Consider the following 23,292-nt stretch of genomic DNA (forward strand, 5'->3'; position numbering starts at 1 on the left):
TGAAAAACAAACTACCTAAGTTCACTTAATAAGAACTGTAAAACATGAATAGCTATATTTCCATTAAAGAAATTGAATTTGTAATTTAGAAGTTTCCACAAAGAAGACTGCAAGCCAAATGGCTTTACTGGTGAATTCTACCAGACACTTAAGGAAGAAATAATACCTATTCTACACACTTCCATAAAATAGACGAAGAGGAACACTTCTCAACTCAGCTTGTGAGGCCAGCAGTACCTATCAAGACTAAAGAAAAAATAATAACTAATATATGATAACAAGTATACTACAGATTGATAGTCCTCATGAACATAGATGTAAAAATCCTCTAGTGTTATCATTAGAAGTTTCATTGTAAATCCATCCTAATTGAGAAGTCACTTAGTTTTCAGGGCAGCTACTGAAAACATTTGTAAGATACAAGTTAATATGTTTTTACTTTTGTTAGGGATAGCCTTTCAAATTATTTTTTAAAACCGTTTTATTATGGAAAATTCAAAATATGCAAAAGTGGAAAGAATAGTCTGATGAGCCCCCATATCCCTGTCCCTCAGCTTCAGTAGTTACCAGCACTGCTTTTAAATTACACAGGTTTCTAAATATTATACAGTTATATCACTCAACATATGAGTGGAGCTATTTTTGAAGACAGACATATTTTCCTGTTAGCAGTAAACAGTAGTTTTAAAAAGAAAAAGAACAAGGAGGCTAAGACTTACTGAATGCTAGTCCTAGCCCAGGCCCTGTGCCGGCCTGATCCAGGAGAAGTGGTGGTGATGTTACGGATTCCTTTGGAGTTTTTGGTTTTTTTAAAAATTTATTTTATTTATTCATTTTTGGCTGCATTGGGTCTTCCCTGCTGCGCCTGGGCTCCCTTTAGTTGCGGCGAGCGGGGGCCACTCCTTGCGGCGGTGTGCGGGCTTCTCATTGTGGTGGGCTCTCCTGTTGCAGAACACGGGCTCTAGGCACACGGGCTTCAGTAGTTGTGGCATGCGGGCTCAGCAGTTGAGGCTCGCGGGCTCTAGAGAGCAGGCTCAGTAGTTGTGGCGCTCAGGCTTAGTTGCTCCTTGGCATGTGAAATCTTCTAGGACCAGGGCTCGAACCTATGTCCCCTGCATTGGCAGGCGGACTCCTAACCGCTGCGCCACGAGGGAAACCCTTTCCTTTGGAGTTTAATTCACTTTAACCCATCAATGAATTGGAAGTAGAATTTGAGTTTTTAATTTAATTTTGTATATCCGTGTTAAATATTAATTATAAAATGTGGATTGTGATTGGGAAAAATAATAAAAAAGATATCTCATCACTGATAAAATTAATATTTATAAATATATGTGTACAAATTATAACAAATTGTTTGATGTAGTATTACATGTAGAAAAAACATGTAGTAAAAAAGTGTTCTTTCTCTCCCTACCACTACTGGGTCCTGGTTCCCCCCAGTCACCCCCTCTCTTCTCTAGAGATGTTGACCACTCCCAGTGTCTGATATAGTTTTCCAGATATACTCTATATTGTTCACATCACTTAGTTGTAGTGCAGGAGAAAATTGGCTGGAGTTAGTGGCTGTGTGCACGATGATGTCTTCCTTGCACTGTCTGCCTTCTCTGCACTTCCCCTTATAGAAGAGCTGGTCCAAATTCTTCCCCATCGATCTGTTTTTCCTTTGACTTTGCTAACTGTAAATGCTTCTGTTTAGTCACATTGTCATATTCCTACACTATATCACTTGCCTCCTTTTTAATTTACTGTCTCTTTGTTCTTGATTCTTCTTTTTAGAATGTTCTTTCTTTCTGCTTTGAACTTGAGACCACTAAATATATTCATCTTTCCTCCTTCTTGACTCAGTTTCTGCTTTGGTGATCTTATGTCTTGTCATTCCTTTGCTTATGCACTAACCAGTCACTTCATTGGTCCACAAGCCCATTCACATTCCCTTGTCAGTCTGGAATGCAGCTTCCAGAATACTTCATATGTATTGTTTTTCTGCTATAAGCAAGAGAGTTCAGCTTTAGAGCTCTGTTCAGCTGGGATGTTGAGGATGACATGCACGGTGGATGCAGCATCTAGGTGAGAGATAAATTTCATTTAGTTTTTTCTGTTTCAAGACCCTCCATGATTTAGCCCTTCTTTTATGTCCCTTGTTTACACTGATTTTAATGTCCTACTGGCCTCTTCTCCCATGAAAGCAGAATTTGTTTTGTCCTCTCAAACTTGACGCCACTTACATCTCTGGCTTACATTTCATAGTGATGTTGTGTAGACTTAATGAGTGAAGAGGTACACGTTCAGTGAGTGCTATGGGTATATTTATTTATTTATTCTAAATGCCCGATTTAATACATGAATCAAACATGAAGAAGCCCAAAGAAATAACCCTTGAAGCATCCTTGAAAATCTCTTAACGACTGGTTTCTCTCTCTCTCTCTCTCTCTCTCTCTCTCTCTCACACACACACACACACACACACACACACACACACACACACACACACCCCAGGCCCCCCACAGTAGGCACTCCCATGGCTGCCGTGGGCCAAGGAGAAACTCAGCAGGCAAACCTCCAAATATTTGGGCTGAGAGCAGTGCCTAAAGGGCAAATATCAGGGCCCCTGGACTGGGTGGGGCCCAACTCCATCCTCACCCCATCCTGGGTCAGAAGCATCCCCCCCGTGCACACATGCACAGATGCACTTGGCCAGCCTCCTCAGGGCTGGGAGGTGGCCTGCCCTGGGCCCCTGTTTGCTCCACGTTTACACTGTAGTAAAAATATGCCTTTTCTCTGTCGGCCAGAGATCTGCAGGGTTGGCTTTCTTGCATGGCTCCTCCTCTGACATACAGGGAAGAGCAAGGAACATTTACTGATCACCTACGACCTGTATGGGTGTATTTTAAATTTCTGTTAAGATGCTTTTTCTCATTGCAGAATTTCCTTTGACTCCTCCTTAATTTCTTATAGGCAAGTGTTTATTTACACTTGCCTTGGTGGAAATTGAGATTGCCAGCTGTCTTTATGAATAGTCAACGTCACTAAGTGTCTCTGAACTGCAGTTAGTTGATCTTGTCTACTTAGTTATTATGAAGCTGAGACCAAGCCTCAGAGTCAGGTGTTTATTGTGCAAGCTCAAGTGAACCGGAGCTCATGGCTAAAATAAGTTCTGATCTAGAAAGCGCGATGCGACTTCCCTGGTGGCCGGTGGTTCAGAATCCGCCTGCCAATGCAGGGGACATGGGTTCGAGCCCTGGTCTGGGAAGATCCCACATGCTGCAGAGCAACTAAGCCCGTGCGCCACAACTACTGAAGCCCGCGCACCTAGGGCCCGAGCTCCACAACAAGGGAAGCCACGGCAATGAGAAGCCTGCGCACCGCAAGGAAGAGTAGCGCCCACTCGCCACAACTAGGGAAAGCCCGCGCACAGCAGGGAAGACCCAACTCAGCCAAAAATAAATAATTAATTTAAAGAAAGAAAAAAGCGCGAAAGACCACAAGACAAATCGTGCAGTCCAGTAAGTGACCGTCTGTGACTTTCTAAACTGTTAACCTGTTTAAATTAGCGGTGCGTGAAAAAGATCACAGGGGAGGGGTAATACCAATTGTCTTTTTCTAAAACCAGTCCAGCAGTTATTTACCTTTCAAGCAGTTAACATAATTACCATTATGCTAAAAAGCAATTTTGGGAAGTTCTGCCCTGAGCTCTTATGATTCCACTGGGACAGTCTTAGTTGGGACTTATCTTTTTGATGGAAGCCTAATTGCAGTTTTGGCTTTGTGCATGCAAACAGAAGCAGCTAATTGTTTAGGCAAATAGCAGATTAATTTAAATATGCATCCCTAATAAAACAAAAATGGTATCCATTATGGTCCTTGTTCCTATGATGAGGAATATAAATATTCTGTGCAAGTACCATTAGGTGGAGGCCTTAAGGATTGTTGACATTATTTCACGGTGGTAGCACTTTCCTGATATCGAGTAATCTTTACAAAAGCTAACATAAATCAGTTTAAACTCATTTAGATCCCATTTCCACTATGTGCAGTTTCATTACCACACTCTGGCTGGCCTCCTTTGGGAGGTGGAAGGGGCATGCTGCAAACTGGTATGGGTGCCCATCCACAGCTGCTGAGCAGACTTTATGTCTCCTCCAAAGACTGGCCATCGTTACTCATCTCCCCCTTAATGACTGTTCCTAGGCTAGGGTGAACTCAGAGTTCCTGCAGCCCTGGTGCTGCTTGTCAAGGTGGAGGGCCCAGAGAGCAGTGGGACTGCCAAGCCCTACTCCTGTCTACTTTATTGGGCTGATGGCCCTCACTCATTGTGGTCTTCCGCAGTTTTTGAGAGACCCTTGTTTTTTGTTTTTTTTTTTTGCCTGTGTCCTTTTCATTTTTCTCATGAATGAAACAGTATTGTGATCCCAGCACTAGCTCAGAGGTCAGCATCTTTCATGCAGCTATTGAGGTTTTGTCATGGAGAAAGACAGACACCTGGTCTCCTTTCAGCTTTCCCGGTGTGGGTGTCAGCTCCAGCTCTGAGGGTTATTTATGCCTGGTTCAGGGAATGATGGCAATGACCTGTTTACTAAGTCACTACTGAGGAGCCACACAGAAGCTCCCTTTGCATTTGCTGAGAAGTTTTCTCTTGTTTCACCTTGGCCTAGCATACAGGATAAGGGTGGTAGATACCTTTTGGAGTGTCTCCTTGCTCTGAAGCCCCTCTAGAGGTAGACATATTCATAGAATTTGAGTTGGTCTGTTGACATCAGCTGAGTAGACAAGGATGGGGACCCCAGGCCTGGGGGCAGCTGATTCATGTTCTTGGCTGAACCATTTGGGCTGCAGACTTTCAGTCTCAGTTGTGTGCTTGGAGTAGAAGACCTTGTGAAGTGGGGGATAGAGAAGGTTGCTTTGTGTAGAGAGAGAGGGATGCACAGTTACAGAGAGAAGCAGAGGCAAGATGTATGGTGCAACAAGAAACGTACTACCTTGATCTGAATGTTTTCCTACTTCCGGTTCTGATCCCTTTTACTGTCCAGCTGTATTTCCTGCCCTTGGGTTCCATGAAATAGCCTTGTTCCTTTTCAGCCTGTTTCCTTTTGTATTTAAACCAGTTTCAGTGGATTTGTTTCTTACAACCAAATGTTCCATTGCTAAAACATAAGACAAACATTCAGCAAACCTTTATTGATGTTCAGCCACTTTCAGTACTGTGAAGTCACTCTGTAGGAAATGTAGCAGAAAAAGGACACAATCCTGCCACTTCAGAAATCCACCCAGTACTAGGAGCCAAATCCATATTAGTGCTGTGTCTGCAATATGATAAAACTTGGCCTTTCAAATGAATTTACATCAAATTTTTAAAATCATCACCTGCTTGGGAAGGAAATTTATTTGGCTCTGATAGGTATTAACTAATATTGTGCAATGTATGTGGACCCAGTTCAACTTGAAATGTCTGCGTAAGTTAGCTGCTCCTTTTTGGGAATCTTAAAATAGTTTGACAATAGGACTTATCCATTTTTAAGCTTAGCCATTGTCCCATTGCAGTTTGTGTATATATCTTTTATATTTTTGTTATATTTTCGTGACTATAACATGTCTTTCTGCAGTGAGAATTTTGTGAGAACAGAGATCATATCCCTCCTGTATGCTCCCAAACAAGATGCTTGGTGATGCCACTAGAATGTCAGCTCCATGCGGTCAGGGACTTTTTTGTTTTATTTTGTCTTGTTCACTGCAGTTTCCCCAGTGCTTAGAAAGGCAGGGGCTCAAATACATGTTGAATGTATTGTTGCATTAACTCCTTTTTGGCTAAATATTGGTTAACATGGATAATAATCCTCTACAATATTATAAAACATTCTTATAATTCAAGTATTCACTGTTCAAGCCCCTGCAGTTTTGAGGTTGTAAAAGTAGTATGATATAAACTATATTAACTAATAAAATGACCTTTTATAAAATTAGCTTTCACTCAAGCATCCGTCCTGTTAGCTGCTGTGTCTGTTCCTGCTCACCTTGCCCATGTGTCTTGGGGTCAAATATCCAACAACACAGCTGCAAAGTGAAATTGCACATCTTGCAAAAGCTGCAGGATTTAATAATGTTAAAAGTGGTAAGGGGAAGAGCAGTGGAAGTGGTAATTACATGGGTAAATATAAATGGCTTTTTTTGTTATTTCTCTTTAAAAGACAATTGCCTGCTTATGCAAAAATAATAACTATGTGGGGTTTATAACATACATTAGAAATAAAAAGTGGCAGCAGTAGCAGAGAGGCTGGGAGGGAGGAGATGGAGTACGCTGCTTCACCGTATGTGAAGTGGTGTAATATCGCTCGAAGGTAGACTGGTGGTTACAGATGCGCCAAAACCTAAAGCAACAACCAAAATAAACACAAAGAGTTTTGGCTAATAAACCAACAAAGGAATTAAAATGAAATAAACACATAGTTAATCCAAATACTCAGTCCTAAAGAAGGCAGAAAAAGGGGGAAAGGAAGCAAAGAACAAATGGGACAGATAGAAAACAAGCGGCAAAATGGTAGATTAAACCCATCCTTACCTATAATCACATTAAAGATAAGTAGTCTAAATACCCCAGTTAAAAGCAAGATCAGTTAAATGCCATCTACAAGAGACCCACTTTAGATATAAAGACAACACAAAGTGAAAGGACAGAAAAACACATAGCATGCTAACACTAACCGAAAGGAAGTTGGAGTGACTATATCAACATTAAAGTGGATTTCAGAGCAAAGAACATAACACAAAGAGGGACATTTCATGTAATACAGGGTCACTTCATCAAGAGGACACAACAATCCTAAATGTTAATGCACCTAAAGGTGATCTTGGAGGACTGTGCAAACGATAGTGGCACTGATGACAAGTGAGGGTCTGGCCGAGTTACACACTTAATAGCTGCAGTAGAGAAAACAGACAAAGATCATGACACAACAGGCGTTCAGAAGAGAAGGATGTGACCATTAAATAGATGGCACCCAGAATATATTTTCTAAAAAGACCCTTCTTAGAATAGCTCTGCAACCTTGTGGTAAAGGGTATTTTGTTGCATACAATTCTGTTGGGGAAATGAAGCCAACAAAACCAGTACTTGATTAGTAATGAAAAATGTGTTTATAGATAAACTCCATGTGTGCTTCGAGTGAGCTGTGGTTGAATAACTTCCACACTTGGCAGAACACAGGTTAAGTTTATGTCAATTACTCATGGACTCATGGTTACTTCATGCACTTGTAAATGCAGCCACTCATCCTGCACTTTCTTTTTTTTTTTTTTTTTTGCGGTACGCGGGCCTCTCACCGTTGTGGCCTCTCCTGTTGCGGAGCACAGGCTCCGGACGCGCAGGCTCAGCGGCCGTGGCTCACGGGTGCAGCCGCTCCGCAGCACGTGGGATCTTCCCGGACCGGGGCATGTACCCGTGTTCCCTGTATCGGCAGGCGGACTCTCAACCACTGTGCCACCAGGGAAGCCCTCATCCTGCACTTTCTAGCTAACTTCCAGCCCAGCCACTTCACGTACCAAGTGGCTTTGGACCAGTTGTTGAACCACTCAGAGCTTCTGTTTCTTCTGTTTTGTCAAACGAAGATAATGATGCTCTTCCCAAGATGGAAGTTAGCGCTGAAGGAGAGGCGACAAGTGATTGAACACTCAGAGGCTTCGTGCAGTAGTGGTTGCTTTACTGTTTTATTGTAATGTCTGCAAACAAATGCAGTGCAGGCCTATTTGGAAGAGGCACATCCTGGAATGTGCCTGTCTCCTATTTAATGTGTAGAGTCATTGGCATTTTTTGCAGTGTATCTGCTTCTTCTGAGTCAAAATGGAAAGAATTAGCTAAAATATTTGCCAGAGGAATGTGTTGTGGAGCCTTCTGCAATCTGCTTATCCCTCAAGTTTATCATAATTCTCAGAAGAGTGCACTGTTTTACATCTGAAGCAACATTTAACTTGAAGAAAGCTCTGCTTTTGTTTGTAATCACCTACTTAGCCTACTGACAGTTTGAAAGGCTTGCAAAGCAGCCCACAAGTATTGTTTTCTTCTGACTCGATATATTTATTTAGTGATGAATGATACCTTATGGTAAGATCCTAAGTTCAAAGCATTTACTGTTTAAGGACAAAGTACAAGACAAGAAAAACGGGAAGAGGGATTGCAAAAAGATGAGAAGTGAAAGCTTTATTTTAGAAAGTTGTAGGAAATAGGACTGGATTTATGGATGGGCAGTAGAGAGGAGATTAGTGTTATTAATAGATTAAATATGTTCTATAACATGGTAGGCACTATAGAATACATAAAAATGTAGAAATGCTTGGTCTGTCTCCAGTATTTTGTGTGGTTTATCTCCTTTAATCTGCCCAACAGTCCTGTGTAATGGGTAATGTTACCTTCAGTTTTACAGGTGAAAAAACAGGCTCTCAGCTTTAAGTAACTTGCCCAAGGCCTTCAGCTAGCAAGCAGCGGAGCTGGATTTGAACTCAAACAACCACAGACTGTGTTATCTGCACACAATTATTTTCAGTGATTTTTGAAAAATAAAATCAGTTGGAATTGGAACAGGACATTATCCAGCATGATGCAGAAAGTAATTATTTTCTTGAATAAAGCTTTGTGGGTAAAAAGGTAGCTTAGTGGATGGGAGTGGTAAAAAGAAATTATTTGGCAAGAAAAGAATAAGTGGCCCTCCAAATACAGAAAAATTTATATTGCTGATAGAAAAGTGTAAGTTCCTGCAGACAGCTGGTTCTCAAACTTGGGCATATATCCCAGAGTTTGCTGCCCGAGAACCTGCATTTCTAATAAGCCCCCAAGTGTTGCTGATGCTGCTTGTCCAGGGTCTACACTTGGATATCATTGCTGTAGACAGTTTGAGAAGGGTGGAGACACAGCCAGTGTGTGGAAGAGGAATTCATCTGGGGAGCAGCATTCAGGGGGCTGGGGAGAAGGGTGTATAGTATGTGGGTAAATCGTGGTGATTTTTTTTTTTTTTTTTTTTTTTTGACTGTTCCAACCCATGCATCTTGCAGGATCTTAGTTCCCCGACCGGGGATTGAACCCGGGCCCCTGGCAGTGGAAGCATGGAGTCCTAACCACTGGACTGCCAGGGAATTCCTTAAATCATGGTTTTTAACAAGTCTGGGATAGTCAAGCTCGTGTTTTAGACTATGCAAAATAAAACATCTCTGCTAACTGTGGCTAAAAGAAGGTGGTGGTGAGGAGGGATGTAAAATACTTATAAGAACCTCTTAGAATGTGGGTTAGTGGCTGTTTTCAGATGTTGCTAGTGTCTAGGTCAGTGCCTGGCATATAAAAAGTGCTCAATAATAATTTCTGGCATGTTACTTCATCTCTTAGAATGGCTATCATCAAAGACAAGAGATAGCAAATGGTGAGGATGTGGAGAAAAGGGAGCCCTCATGCAGTGTTAGTGGGCATGTAAACTGGTGCAGCCACTGTGGAAAACAGTATGGAGTTTCCTCAAAGAATTAACAATAGAACTACCATGTGATCCAGCGATTTGACTTCTGGGTATATATCTGAAAGAAATGAAATCACTATGTTGAAGAGATATCTGCACCCTCGTGTTCACTCACAATAGCCAAGACATGGAAATAACCTAAGTGTCCGTTGACAGATGAGTGGATAAAGAAGATGTGGTGTATGTATACAGTGGAACACTACTCAGCCATAACCAAGGAGGAAATCCTGCTATTTGCAGCAACATAGATGGATCTTGAGGGCATTATGCTAAGTGAGATAAGAGAAAAAAACAAATGCTGTATGATCTCATTTATATGTGGAATCTTAAAAAAAAGAAGAACCTCATAGAAACAGATCAGATTTGTGGTTGCCAGGGGTAGAGGAATTGGTTGAAGGTGGTCAAAAGGTACAAACTTCCAGTTATAAAATAAATAAGTTCTGGGGATGTAATGTACAGCATGATGACTATAGGTAATAATACTGTATTGTATATTTGAAAGTTGCTGAGAGAATAGATCTTAAAAGTTCTCATTATAAGGAAAAGGACATTTGTAACTATGTGAGGTGATGTTAACTAAACTTATTGTGGTAATCATTTCACAGTATATACATATATCAAATCATTCTGTTGTACACCTTAAGCTTATATAATGTTCTGTGTCAATTATATTTTAACAAAACTAGAAAAAAATTATGTGTTGCATAGACAAATAAGGGAATGAATTAAGAACTCCATATGTTAAAACTACTGAACAATTATGTCCTCCCATTCTTCTTAGATCTCTCATGAAAGCATTTTTTAAAAAGTTATCTTTTTGGCAAGGATAATTTTGGGGAAATTTTTCAGAATATACAAGGGGATGTTATAGTAAATTTCTCTCCTACTCTTGTCCCTTTTCCCTGGTTTCTTTCCTTAGAGGCCTTAACAATTCTTAACAATTTCTTTTTCATTGTTAAGTTTCTTAAGTATCCTTCCAGGATACTCTGTGTATACATTTGTGTGTATGTGTGCTTGTACATTTTTAAAAATGCAAAAGTAACATAGCATACTATACCACTATTCTGTCCTTCCTTTTTTCATTTAACAGTATATTTTGTTGATCATTTTATATAGCTCATGTATAAGGCTGACTCTTTTAATTACTCATTTAAATTCCAAACTATGGAGATACCATTATTTAAGTATTTCTCTATTGGTGGACATTTAGGTAGCTTCCAATCTTTTGACATAATTTAAAACGTAGTAACTATCTTATATACATTTGTGATTTGGTAGATATTATCAAATTGCCTCCAGAGTTGAAATAGTTCACATTCCTATGAACAATTTAAGAGAAAGCCTGTTTCCCCATATCCTCAAAAACAAAACGTTTTATGAAATTTTTTGTCTTTGTCAATTTGATTGGTGAAAAATAGTATCCTATTTTAGTTTTTATTTTTCTAATTGTGAGTGAATTTTTATATTTTTTAAATGTTTATATGTCAACTGCATTTCTTTTTCTATGAACACCATAGCACACTCATGTCCTTTGCTCACTTTTCAGTTGCTTTTTTCTTATTGAATCTTAGAAGCTCTTTATATATTAAGGAAATAGGCTCTTTGTTATATGTAATGCAGATTTTTTAACCAATTTATTATTTATCTTTTATATTTTCTTTATGTTGCATGATTATTTTATAATTGTGCATACTAAATGAATTTAAAATTGTTACCTGAATTTTTTTTCTACACAGGATTTCTTAATATTTGGGATCTAAGGACTGGAAGGTATCCTATTCATCGTTTTGAGCACGATGCAAGAATACAAGCACTAGCCCTCAGCCAGGAAGATGCAACTGTTGCCACAGCTTCTGCTTTTGATGTCGTAATGTTACGCCCCAATGAGGAGGGATATTGGCAAATAGCTGCAGAATTTGAAGTTCAGAAACTGGTGAGCTTTTAGTCTGGTCATTTTATTTTTCATTCTTAGAATCTCTGGGTCTGATATAAACAGATAGTAATGATGTTGGCTGTGCTCATTCACTCAGGGCTTTCTGTGGGCCTCATGTCCATAAATCTCACAACAGCCTTGCAGAGTAAGTAGTTGTATTTTCCTCATTTACCAAGCAGCCAATAAAATCTTAGAGCAGTGAATTGACTTGCCCCTGATAAGAAGTTGATTCTGACCTCAAGGCTGACATCGGGGTTGCAGTTTCTCATCACTGTGGTCCTCAGCCTCCTTCACATTAACAGAACGTTCACCCCTGGAAATCTGAGATCAGGATCTGGCCTGATACATAAGTGAAGATGAGTTCAGTGGTACCATCGCAGGCTATATGGGAAAGAAAGTTTCCATCCTACACTTTCTCCATCCGAAGATTTTCTCACTTGGCATTAAGGGTAACTCTTGAGTGAGTATAGATTCAAGTCAGTGTTAATCGGGTAGCCGTGTTCCATGACGTCATGTGTGAAGCTCAGTTAACCTTACTAGTTCATTACATAGAGCCTATTTCTGAGTTCACTTGTACATGAGCCTCAACATTTGCATGGTGGGAGATGATTTGGTGGTAAGAAGGAAGAGCTGAAATCTGTCTATGCTGAATTTGGATTTAATTTAAAGCAAACTTGATTTTGGCACTGGTGGGGGAGTGAACAGAAAAGCCAACACTGAATAATGAATTGATGGCCTGACGTGGAACAAATCCTGTTCCTGTCCCTTTTCCCCTGGTGAAAATCTTGTTAGACATGAATAACTAAAAAGCCATGGCATCACTGCTTCACCTCTGTAAGCTGCTTGTGCCTCTAATGCTCAGCCTCTGCGGTTCTAGTGTAGTGTTCTCAAAACTGCCTGATGCTGTCTTCTTCTCTTGGGGTTTTATTAGAAAAATGTGAAAGTACCATATTTCTGTCTGTTCTCAAAACTACATAGTGCTTGTTATTTGGTTTCTGCCTAAAGAACACTGTAGATCAACAATAGCTATATGAATTCAGACAACTACTTGAGACGTGAGTCCCTTCAGAAAGTGCAAATCCGGCCTTGGCAATAAGGTGGCATCCTGGCATCGACCGGAAGCTTTCTGAAGTTGTTTACAGTTCCCAGAAGATGGCACAACCGCAGTCAGTCTGAGCCTCTTGGTCTATCACACATCCAGCATGAAGGTGAATTAAATGGCTAGACTGAGGATGTTGATTTTAGGAAAGCAAGAAGTGATTTTTAGGATAGGGGAGAGAGGAATGAAGCGGCCATTGCTGGAGCCCTGTGTTATAACGCTCTTTATGTGTTATTTCTCACCCTGGATGAGGGCTGGCCACAGAATGTACTGTCTCTGGAAAAGGCAGCCCCTGGCCCGGGCTGCTGGGCCATCTTTGTCTTCCTCAGATAGGCTCCCTGAATCACAGTGGCAGTGTTCCCAGGTTGGTAACACTGGCCTAGAACAGCTGTCCTTCGCGATGGGCCCTCGGCTGGGGATGTGGGGCCACTACTCACACTGTGGGTCCTCAGGGCTAGCAGAGCCACCCAGATGTTTACTCTCTCGAGCGCTTCTGGACAGTTCTCAGGATTCAGGTCTTTGAACTCGTTTGGCTTCTTGTCAGGGACCATGGATTTTCATAATCACATAGGTGGCTTACCTTCTGCTTCTGTACTCTCAGAATTTACTCAGGGAGGTGAAAACCTGATGTAAACTGCACTCGGGGGAAGCATGCCACTTAACGAACATAGGAAAGCAAGTTACTCTTTTTTTTTTTTTTTTTTTTTGCGGTACGTGGGCCTCTCGCTGTTGTGGCCTCTCCCGTTGCGGAGCACAGGCTCCGGACGCGCAAGCTCAGCGGCCATGGCTCACGGGCCCAGCCGCTCCGCGGCATGTGGGATCTTCCCGGACTGGGGCACGAACCCGTGCCCCCTGCATCGGCAAGCGGGCTCTCAACCACTGCACCACCAGGGAAGCCCAGCAAGTTACTCTTAAAGGCAGCTCCTCATACCTACGCAGATTAGAGAAAGTAGTAGCAGTGATGCGGCCGGAGGACTGTGTGGCATAAAAGTGCTTGCAGTGGCCTTCCTACCCTAGGATGGCACTGAAACCGGGAGAAAGTAGATAACTCGGGTGCTTTTAACCTTTTAGGAACACATTTTTGCTATTTGCACAAATGTTAAAATGTGATTTCGGGGCTTCCCTGGTGGCGCAGTGGTTGAGAGTCCGCCTGCTGATGCAGGGGACGCGGGTTCGTGCCCCGGTCCGGGAAGATCCCACGTGTCGCTGAGCGGCTAGGCCCATAAGCCATGGCCGCTGAGCCCGCGCATCCGGAGCCTGTGCTCCGCAACGGGAGAGGTCACAACAGTGAGAGGCCTGCGTACCGCAAAAATAAATAAATAAAATGTGATTTTGGCTAATTTGGGAACTGAGTGAATTTTATGTTATTTATTCAGTTTCTTGTGAAAAAAATAAAAACTTTTATTTTTGAATAGTTATTCTAGCCTTGTGGTTCAGAATTTAAAAAACACAATAAGGTTTACAGTAAGAATCTCCTTTCCACTCTGTCCCACAACTCTTTTCCCTCCCTGAAGGCAGCCGTTGTTAGTTAGATTTGTGCACGTATAAGACAAGCGTGTCACAGACTTCCTCTGCCCCACCTTTACACATAGTAGCACACTGTGAATCCTGTTACCTTGTTTTTTTCCCCCAAATTTATCTTAGAGGTGACCCCGTTAGTATGAGTTTATAAAGGTTGTCTTCCTGCTTTTTTCTGTGACCACATGGTATTCCAATACATGGATGTACTGTAAGTTATTTAATTAGTCCCTTAGTAAGGCATGTTTAGGGTTTTCTAGTTTTTAGCTATGACCAAATAGTGCTACAGCAAATAATGTTGTACACAGTTGTTTTGCATAAATGTGCGTTTATTTGTAAATAAATTCCTAGAAGTGACTTGCTGTGTCAGAGCCTATGCTCATCTGACATTGTGTTAAGTGTTCCCAGATTTTGGACCAGATTACATCCCACCAGCCTTAATGGGATCCATAAATATGGTTGTCCCCTCTCCACTTCCAGCCCAATGTCTTATCAGACTAATTGATCTTTACTGATATGACAGATGAAAATGCTATCTTGGTGAATTTTCACCTTTTATTTCTCTTGTTAGGAGTGTGTTGTGTTTCTTTTACGATGAGCATCTTTTCATTTGTGTAGGAGCTGTGTTTCACTTCCTGTGAACTGGCCCTTGGCCCGTCTTTTTCTGTTGGGTTGCTGGTCTTCTCATTGATGTGTAGGAGGAATTGTGTATTTTTGAGCAAGTCAGGATGAATTGTAGGCGAGACCTGAAGGACTAAAATGACTCTTATTCTTTAACAGGTTGACTACCTTGAAATAGTTCCAGATACTGGAAGGTATCCTGTGGCCGTAGCCACTGCTGGAGATCTGGTATACCTGCTAAAAGCCGAAGACTCTGCCAGAACCCTCCATTATGTGTACGGGCAGCCTGTCACATGTCTAGATGTCTCCTCCAACCAGGCTGCTTTTGGTGTGAAGAGTCTGGGATGGGTGTACGAAGGAAACAAGGTACAAAAATAGCAAGATGTGCAATTAACAAAAAAGAACATGGATTTTATTTTTTTAAAGGCAATTTAAAAATTAAAGATCTCTAATATATTTTTAAAAGATATGTTCAGGTAATATATATCAGCCTGGTTAAAAAAAATTCAGGTAGTTCAAAATGACATAAGTAATTGTTTTCTTTCTCTTCCCTTCCCCCAGCCCTACTCCACAGAAGAAACTATTAACAGTTTTTAGGTATCCATCTAGAAAATTTTAATGCATATATAGGTACATTTATACACTAAAAAACATACCTTTGTTGAAATGAGATCATAGTGTACATACTGTTCTGTGCCCAACGTTTTTATTCAGTAATGTACCCTGGAGAGCATTCCGTGTGAGCTCCCTCTCCCTAGAATTCCAGCGATGCTTACAACCCGTAATCTGCTTAACCAGTCTCCTCACTAGTGGGCATTTAGGTTGCTTTCTCTGTTTGGGCTGTTACAGACAGCGCTACAGTGTGTGTTGCAACTTGTAAATCTCTAGGATAAATTGCTAGCAATTATGTTGCTTGGTCAGAGGGTTGATGGACATTGCCAAGTTGCCTTCTAAAAAGGTTGCATCAAAATTTACATTCTTATCTTTGTAAAAGTGCCTCTGATACTCTTTCAGCCAGAAACAAGGAGATAAGTTTTTAATTGAAATTCTTTGCATGATGACTCAATTTTATCACTACTTAGTATTTTACCATCCTGACTGTAGGCCAAGTACTTAGTCTTAAAGCTGACTTACAGAACTCTTTCTCTTCCAGTGGAATCGGGGGAGAGGGATAAAGGTTCGTTTTATTTTGCTTTTCCTCCACTTTGCTGGGTCTTGACCCTGCTGGCAGTGGGTGTAACCCTGGGAAGGAACTTCTCTGAGCCAGCAGCTCCTCTGACGACGTCCTTCTCCCAAGGAAGGAGGCCCTTTTCACGTAGCAGTGTTGTGAACTGGAAAAGAGCCAGTCTCTGGATGCACACCGTCTGCGTTCCAGCTGCAGGCCTACCACCTGCTACTCTGTGTGACCTTAAACAGGTTGCTTAACCCTCGTTATGCCTCAGTTCCCTCATTTGTAAAAGGGAGTTCATAATGGTACCTACTTCACAGAATTGTAGGATTAAATGAAAACATATGTGTAAAGCTTTAAGCATAGTACCTGGCATTGGAGTTAACGATCACTGTGTGCTTCCTGTTCTTTCTAGCTCTCATAGTTTGAGTCTAGCCTCTGGTTGTGATTTTTACATCTTGTTTCTCCTATGCAGTCACCTGTAAGGTCAAATCTCACCTATCTAGGTGTTCACTGGTTTTGCAACATGGACTCCAATTATATGTGCTTCACCCAGGAAGCTAGATAAAGCCGTAGAAACTACATGTGGCTTAGTTTAGTCTCACTGTGAGAAGGGACCCCTTTGTGCTCAAGCTGGCCTGCTTCGCTGGAGCATAGTCAGCATATCTTAGCTGGAAAGTCTGTGATGAAGTCATTCCTGTGTTTTGTCTTCCCAGGACGTGGGGGGAAAGGGACAGCAGTTGGTTTCCTAAGGCAGTTTCCTTTCTTGGCCTTCGAAAACACTTTCTTTTCTGATCCCTGGTGAGCTCATTTGATGAGAGGAGAGAGACTGTTTGCTTTCTAATTTTTCATCCATCATGCTTTCAAGTTTCAGTTATCTCACTTATTTCTCGAGTTCTCAGTGTAGTGAGGTGATAGTTTATTTAATCCTAGCCTGGTTTAAATTTTTCATATTTTTAATAAACTTTTCACCTAACAGGTTCTATTTCTCTGACTTACCTGAGTGGATCTGTTTCTATAGTGATACAGTTGCAGTGGATATATTTGAGAAACCAGTTAAAGGGATAGCTCAGCACAAAATTAGATTGGAAAAAAAAAAATAGACTGGGAGCATCCTTTAGGTGTTGGTGTAAGTAAGCACTTCTTTGGATGCCTCTCAGTATTTCCAACCCAATTAAAAACCATTAGTTAGGGCTTCCCTGGTGGCGCAGTGGTTGAGAGTCTGCCTGCCGATGCAGGGGACACGGGTTCGTGCCCCGGTCCGGGAAGATCCCACGTGCCGCGGAGCGGCTGGTCCCGTGAGCCATGGCCGCTGAGCCTGTGCGTCCGGAGCCTGTGCTCCGCAACGGGAGAGGCCACAGCAGTGAGAGGCCCGCGTACCACAAAAAAAAAAAAAACAAAAACAAACAAAAAAAAAACAAAAAACAAAACAAAACAAAACAAAAAAACCATTAGTTATAAGAATTAGCTGATTCTTATGTTAATTTGATAAAAATTCATTATTAAAAGTTTATAGTCCCTCTAATAACTTGTTAGCAGGTAGTTTTCATTGGTGTTTTAAAATTAAGAGTGGAAGTAAATTTGCTACAAGAATGTGTTTAAGTGCCTCTTTGAAATCTGACAGTAGCATTTAGTCATGCAAGTATTTTGAGTACACCACCAAACCTTCAAACACTTGTGTGGGTGGATGGGTTGTTGTTAGTAGTGCTGGTGGTAACTGCATTGAGATGCTTTTCCAACATGAACGCCACCCACTTGAACGTGAGGGAAGCCAAGCTTTAACTGTGAAACTTTCCTTATTTTTTGCAGAGGTAGGACTTTCTGTCTGATTATGTTTAATGGATTTTCTGCTTCCTCAGAAAAACCAACATTTCTGTGTGAATTAAGCCATGTAATGGGTGGCTCTGTGAGATTTTAGTAGCATCCTGCCACCCCATAATGTACTGTCATAATTCTTAAGTCTTACGTGCAGGCTCTGTGTCACCTTGCTTGTGAGCTCCACGCTTTGGTCCTGTCGGTCTCCATCCGGCCTGGCGGCACGTTTTACTAGGTTGGTATGCGACTGGGAGCAGTAGAGTTTGCCTGGAGCTGTGTCCACGTGAGGGTTTGTGTCTGTGCCTCTGGGCCTGTATGTTTAGGATTCAGATGAAGGCTTTATGAGAACACAGAGTCTGGTTTATCTTCCTTTATACCTGATACAGAACTGGGGGTTAGCTAAAGTCCACTGTTGATTAACTGTGATAAAAGCAGACATGAAGTTCAAATGTTGGTAATAGAATTTTAGTCAGGAACTGAAATTTCCCTGACCTGTAGGAGTATTTCAGCAGTGTTACTTTTGTTTACTTGGAAAATGTCTTTACACCATATGATGGTCACATTAGCATTTTATAGACACCACAGCTGTCTGAGCATCAGTCATAATGGTTCAGACGCATCCATTCGCGTATCTGCTAGCCAGCCCGTCATGTATTTATCGCGGAGAGTTACAGAGCACCAGTTGTGTCCTGGCGTCGGAGCATCAAAACAACATTGTGCACAGGTTTCCGCAGACGGGTACTTGTCAAGTAACTTAGCTCTGTTAGGAAACATACTTAGTTTTCTAAGGAAATGAAACCAAGTAACTTAGCAGAAGTTTACCCATTTAATCTTAAGAAAAGGCTTGTGAATACAGCTGGTTCAGTCATTGCCAGCTCTGGTAGGAAGGCTTAGAGAAGGTGTTAGTGCTCTAACATTAGGGGCCACGCTTGGGTTTGCCAGCATGTTCTTTCTTTGGCCACGTAAAGTTGTAGGGAAAAAAAAGGCTATTATCTATTTGCACTCTTTCTTAAAAGAGCAGATCTTTAAACATCTTTAAAAAAAAAAGTATTTTTTGACTAGGTAATGCATTCACCTGATTCAGAAATCAAAAGACATGAAAGGAAAGGTGTGCAGTGGGATGACTCCTTCCCACTCTTTTCAACCTGCCACCCAGTTTCTCTTCCTGGAGCAGCTAAATCAGTGTTGCCAGTGTCTTGCACATCCTTCCAGAGATTTTTTATGCATATGTAAGCAAATTGTCCATACATGCCCTCAATCCCCTCTTTCTAAAAAATATAAATAGTAAAATACTCTATTTTTGTCCTGCCTCTTGCTTTTTTGTGCAACAGAATCTCTTAGAGATCATTTCATCATTTCTTATAACATAATAAAGAACTTCCTGGTAGGTTTTATTTTTTGCAATTTTATGATATTACACCTTGTAGTTGTACCTTAAGTAATTCTGCAACCCCACCCCCTATTGATGGATGTTAGCTTGCTCCCAGTCTTTTGCTATTGTGAACAACACTTGGTCCACATGAATGTATTTGTAGGATTAGTTCCTCAAAGTAAAGACTTGCTGGGTCAGAGGGTGCTGTGCCTTCATGATTTTGATAGCTGTTGCCCTCTATAGTAGGTGTTCCTTGGAAAGTGGAGGATGGCAGTGCATCCCATTCTCCTAGCAGTTCCTTAACATCTTTCCTCTCACAGGCTTTACAGAAGGGTCACAACAAAATGAGGCCAGAAGGAATAAACAGAGCTCTGTCTGGTCCTGCCTTCATTTAAGTTATTTTGTAGCTCTTTGCTTTGAGGATGAATGACCTCATCTAGAATCACATGCTTTACCTAGAATCAGTGCAGTGGGACTGACAGCCTTATCAGACCACCATTAGGGTGGACAGAGCTACAGCACACACTGATATGTGCCCCTTCTCGGCTTGTTTGCTACCATTTGAGGGAGAACCCATGGTTCTTTAAAGACAGTAGGCTCATCTGCCTCTTTTTTGTAAAATGAGGAGGGTTGGACATGTGACTTTTGGTCTCCTGTCCAGCACCCACGTTCCTTGATTCTTTTTTTTAAATTAATTAATTAATTTATTGGCTGCGTTGGGTCTTCGTTGCTGTGTGCAGACTTTCTCTAGTTGGGGTGAGCGGGGGCTACTCCTTGTTGTGGTGCGCGGGCTTCTCATTGTCGTGGCTTCTCTTGCTGCGGAGCATGGGCTCTAGGCACGTAGGCTTCAGTAGTTGTGGCACGTGGGCTCAGTAGTTGTGGCTTGCGGGCTCTAGAGCTCAGGCTCAGTAGTTGTGGCGCATGGGCTTAGTTGCTCCGTGGCATGTGGGATCTTCCTCAGGCCAGGGCTTGAACCTGTGTCCCTTGCATTGGCAGGCAGATTCTTAACCACTGCGCCACCAGGGAAGCCCCCTTGATTCTTTAAGCAGTTAGGTGGTTTAAACTTTTCCCTTTACCTGTGGAGTCGTGTTGAGCTGGTCTGTCCTTGGAGGCTATTTGGGAGCTGAGGGTTTCTGAAATGGATTGAGGAACCCATTGCTCTCCTGTTACTTCTCTAACGGGATCTCCTAAGGGCCATGCTTATTGCTGGCAGGAATGATTGGGCAGGAAATTGTTTGGTACTTTTTCATCAATTCCTGTGTCTTTCTGGGCAGGGGGTATGTGGTGAGAAGGGCTGCTTGAACGTCTTTTACTTTTAGGTGAAAATGGACTCTTGAGTGTTGACGTTGCATTCTTGGGTTCTCACACTTCAGTGGCATAAATGATCTTAAAGGTAGTCGTTGCTAAGTGGCACATGATTGTAAAAGAAAACAAATGGAATAGCAGTTACTCTGGCCTCATCTCTTCATCATGTTGCAGGGCAAAGATCAGTGTCAACTCTCTTAATGTGGCCCTTTGTGCCCAAATAGCCCTTTAAAATTTGTTTTTAGTCTCATACTTCCTGAATCTGTCAAAAATACTTCCACCCATGAAAATGTTTTTATGATGCTAATCATCTTTATTAATTCTTTTGCTGCCTGAATTAAATTTTGCTCTCAGAGGTGGAGGGTTAGGAGATAGAATTGCCTCATTTAAGAGCATTATGTTGACGATGAATCTCATGCCTCATAAAGGAAGAGAGAGACCCACTTACAGCTCTCAGCATCATTTTGTGTATTTGGACATATTTCCTAATTTAGTTCTGAAGTGCTTGGCATTCGGTGGCAGATTGTATTTAGCAGCACGCGGCACGCATCCTAATCAGGGTGACGTGAGTGAAGTAATCCAGGAGGCTGGGGTGTGTTTGACAAGGACACTGGCTTGGCGCTGCTGCCTCAGCTTACATCACGCTGGAAAATAATTGCTAACGTCTCTTAGGATAATCATTCCCTGTACGCGGACGTGAAAAGACTCTGGATTGGTTATTGCACTCGTCACAAGTTGAAATACCTGCCTGGAAGAGCCTTTGGGATCAAAGGCTCATGGATTCTGGCACCATTCTCCATACCTACACCAGAGTATGAAATCCATCTTTCCTTTTGTTCAAGGTTCCATTCCAGAGGAGAACTAAAAACTGTATTTTACAAGCAGGATGAATAATTTGAAATTGAAAGTTCACAAAGTAAATAAGTATCTCATTTCCTCTTCACTTTCACCTTAAACCTTTAACATTTTTCATATTTATTTACTTTCTGCTTGGAAAAGTTTAAGAAAATAGCTCTTGGAGACCAGTTTTCTGGGTTGCTGAGTGATGTTGACTACCAGAGGGTCCACTTTTGTTGCTAACGTTGCTGTCATTGTGAACGACTGCTTACTGAACACACACTATTTGCTGGATATCTGACCGTGCTGCAAACAGGGATGTCTCAAACGTGACATCCACGTCGGGGCTTACCTCCTCGTGGGCTTTAACTGCAACTTAGTGATACAGAGGTGGTTTTCTCCATGTTGAGATGGACATGAGGTCGTAGGGAGACCTTCACGGTTAATTTGCTGAATTCCAAAGTACTGAAAAGTTATACAGGTAAATACGTAGATGAGGATTGAATATTCATATGCATTTTGTACATGTTTTAATATTAAAATGTATCGGTGGTAAGAGATTGGCTCAAGGTGGCGGAGTAGAAGGACGTGCGCTCACTCCCTCTTGGGAGAGCACCGGAATCACAACTAACTGCTGAAGAGTCATCGACAGGAAGACACTGGAACTCACCAAAAAGATACCCCACATCCAAAGACAAAGGAGAAGCTGCATTGAGATGGTAGGAGGGGCGCAATCACAATAAAATCAAGTCCCATAACCGCTGGGGGGGTGACTCACAAACTGGAGAACACTTATACCACAGAAGTCCACCCACTGCAGTGAAGGTTCTGAGGCCCACGTCAGGCCTCCCAACCTGGGGGTCCGGCAACGGGAGGAGGAATTCCCAGAGAATCAGACTGTGAAGGCTAGCAGGATTTGATTGCAGGACTTCGACATGACTGGGGGAAACAGAGACTGCACTCTTGGAGGGCACACACAAAATAGTGTGTGTGTCAGGACCCAGGGGAAGGGAGCAGTGACCCCCATAGGAGACTGAACCAGACCCACCTGCTGGTATTGGAGGGTCTCCTGCAGAGTTGGGGGGCGGCTGTGGCTCACCACGGGGACAAGGACACTGGCAGCAGAAGTTCTGGAAAGTACTCCTTGCCATGAGCCCTCCTGCAGTCTGCCATTAACCCCACCAAAGAGCCTGTAGGCTCCATTGCTGGGTCATCTCAGGCCAAACAACCAGCAGGGAGGGAACTCAGCCCCACCCATCCGCAAACAATCAGATTAAAGTTTTACTGAGCTCTTCCCACCAGAGCAACACCCAGCTCTACCCACCACCACTCTCTCCCATCAGGAAGCTGGCAGAAGCCTCTTAGATAGCCTCATCCACCAGAGGGCAGACAGCAGAAGCAAGAAGAACTACAATCCTGTAGCCTGTGGAACGAAAACTGCATTCACAGAAAGATAGACAAGATGAAAAGGCAGAGGGCTATGTACCAGATGAAGGAACAAGATAAAACCCCAGAAAAACAACTAAATGAAGCAGAGATAGGCAACCTTCCAGAAAAAGAAGTGAGAATAATGATAGTGAAGATGATCCAGGACCTCAGAAAAAGAATGGAGGCAAAGATCAAGAAGATGCAAGAAATGTTTAACAAAGACCTAGAAGAATTAAAGAACAAACAAACAGAGATGAACAATACAATAATTGAAATGAAAAATACACTGGAAAGAATCAGTAGCAGAATAACTGAGGCAGAAGAACGGATAAGTGACCTGGAAGGCAGAATGGTGAAATTTACTGCCGTGAAACAGAATAAAGAGAAAAGAATGAAAAGACAGCCTAAGAGACCTCTGAGACAAAATTAAATACACCAACATTCGCATTATAGGGGTTCCGGAAGGAGAAGAGAGAGAGAAAGGACTCGAGAAAGTATTTGAAGAGATTACAGTCGAAAACTTCCCTAACGTGGGAAAGGAAATAGCCACCCAAGTCCAGGAAGCAAAACCCAAGGAGAAACACACCAAGACACATAGTAATCAAGTTGACAAAAAGCCAAAGAAAAATTATTAAAAGCAACAAGGGAAAAATGACAAGTAACATACAAGGGAACTCCCATAAGGTTAACAGCTGATTTCTCAGC

The 23,292-nt window shown here is 42.0% G+C and overlaps 1 protein-coding gene across 2 annotated transcripts in view; it reads left to right on the forward strand.

Annotated features, from left to right (window-relative positions):
• Positions 1-23,292, forward strand: part of FBXW8 (F-box and WD repeat domain containing 8) — a 111,572-nt gene that overhangs the window by 54,151 nt on the left and 34,129 nt on the right. For both annotated transcript variants that reach the window (XM_065890210.1, XM_065890211.1), the window contains exons 6-7: positions 11,228-11,424; positions 14,822-15,028. In XM_065890210.1, coding sequence (XP_065746282.1) covers positions 11,228-11,424; positions 14,822-15,028 — 404 coding nt within the window. The remainder of the gene's footprint in view (positions 1-11,227; positions 11,425-14,821; positions 15,029-23,292) is intronic.

This window comes from Phocoena phocoena, chromosome 13 (genome assembly GCF_963924675.1).
Source record: "Phocoena phocoena chromosome 13, mPhoPho1.1, whole genome shotgun sequence".
Taxonomy (NCBI): domain Eukaryota; kingdom Metazoa; phylum Chordata; class Mammalia; order Artiodactyla; family Phocoenidae; genus Phocoena; species Phocoena phocoena.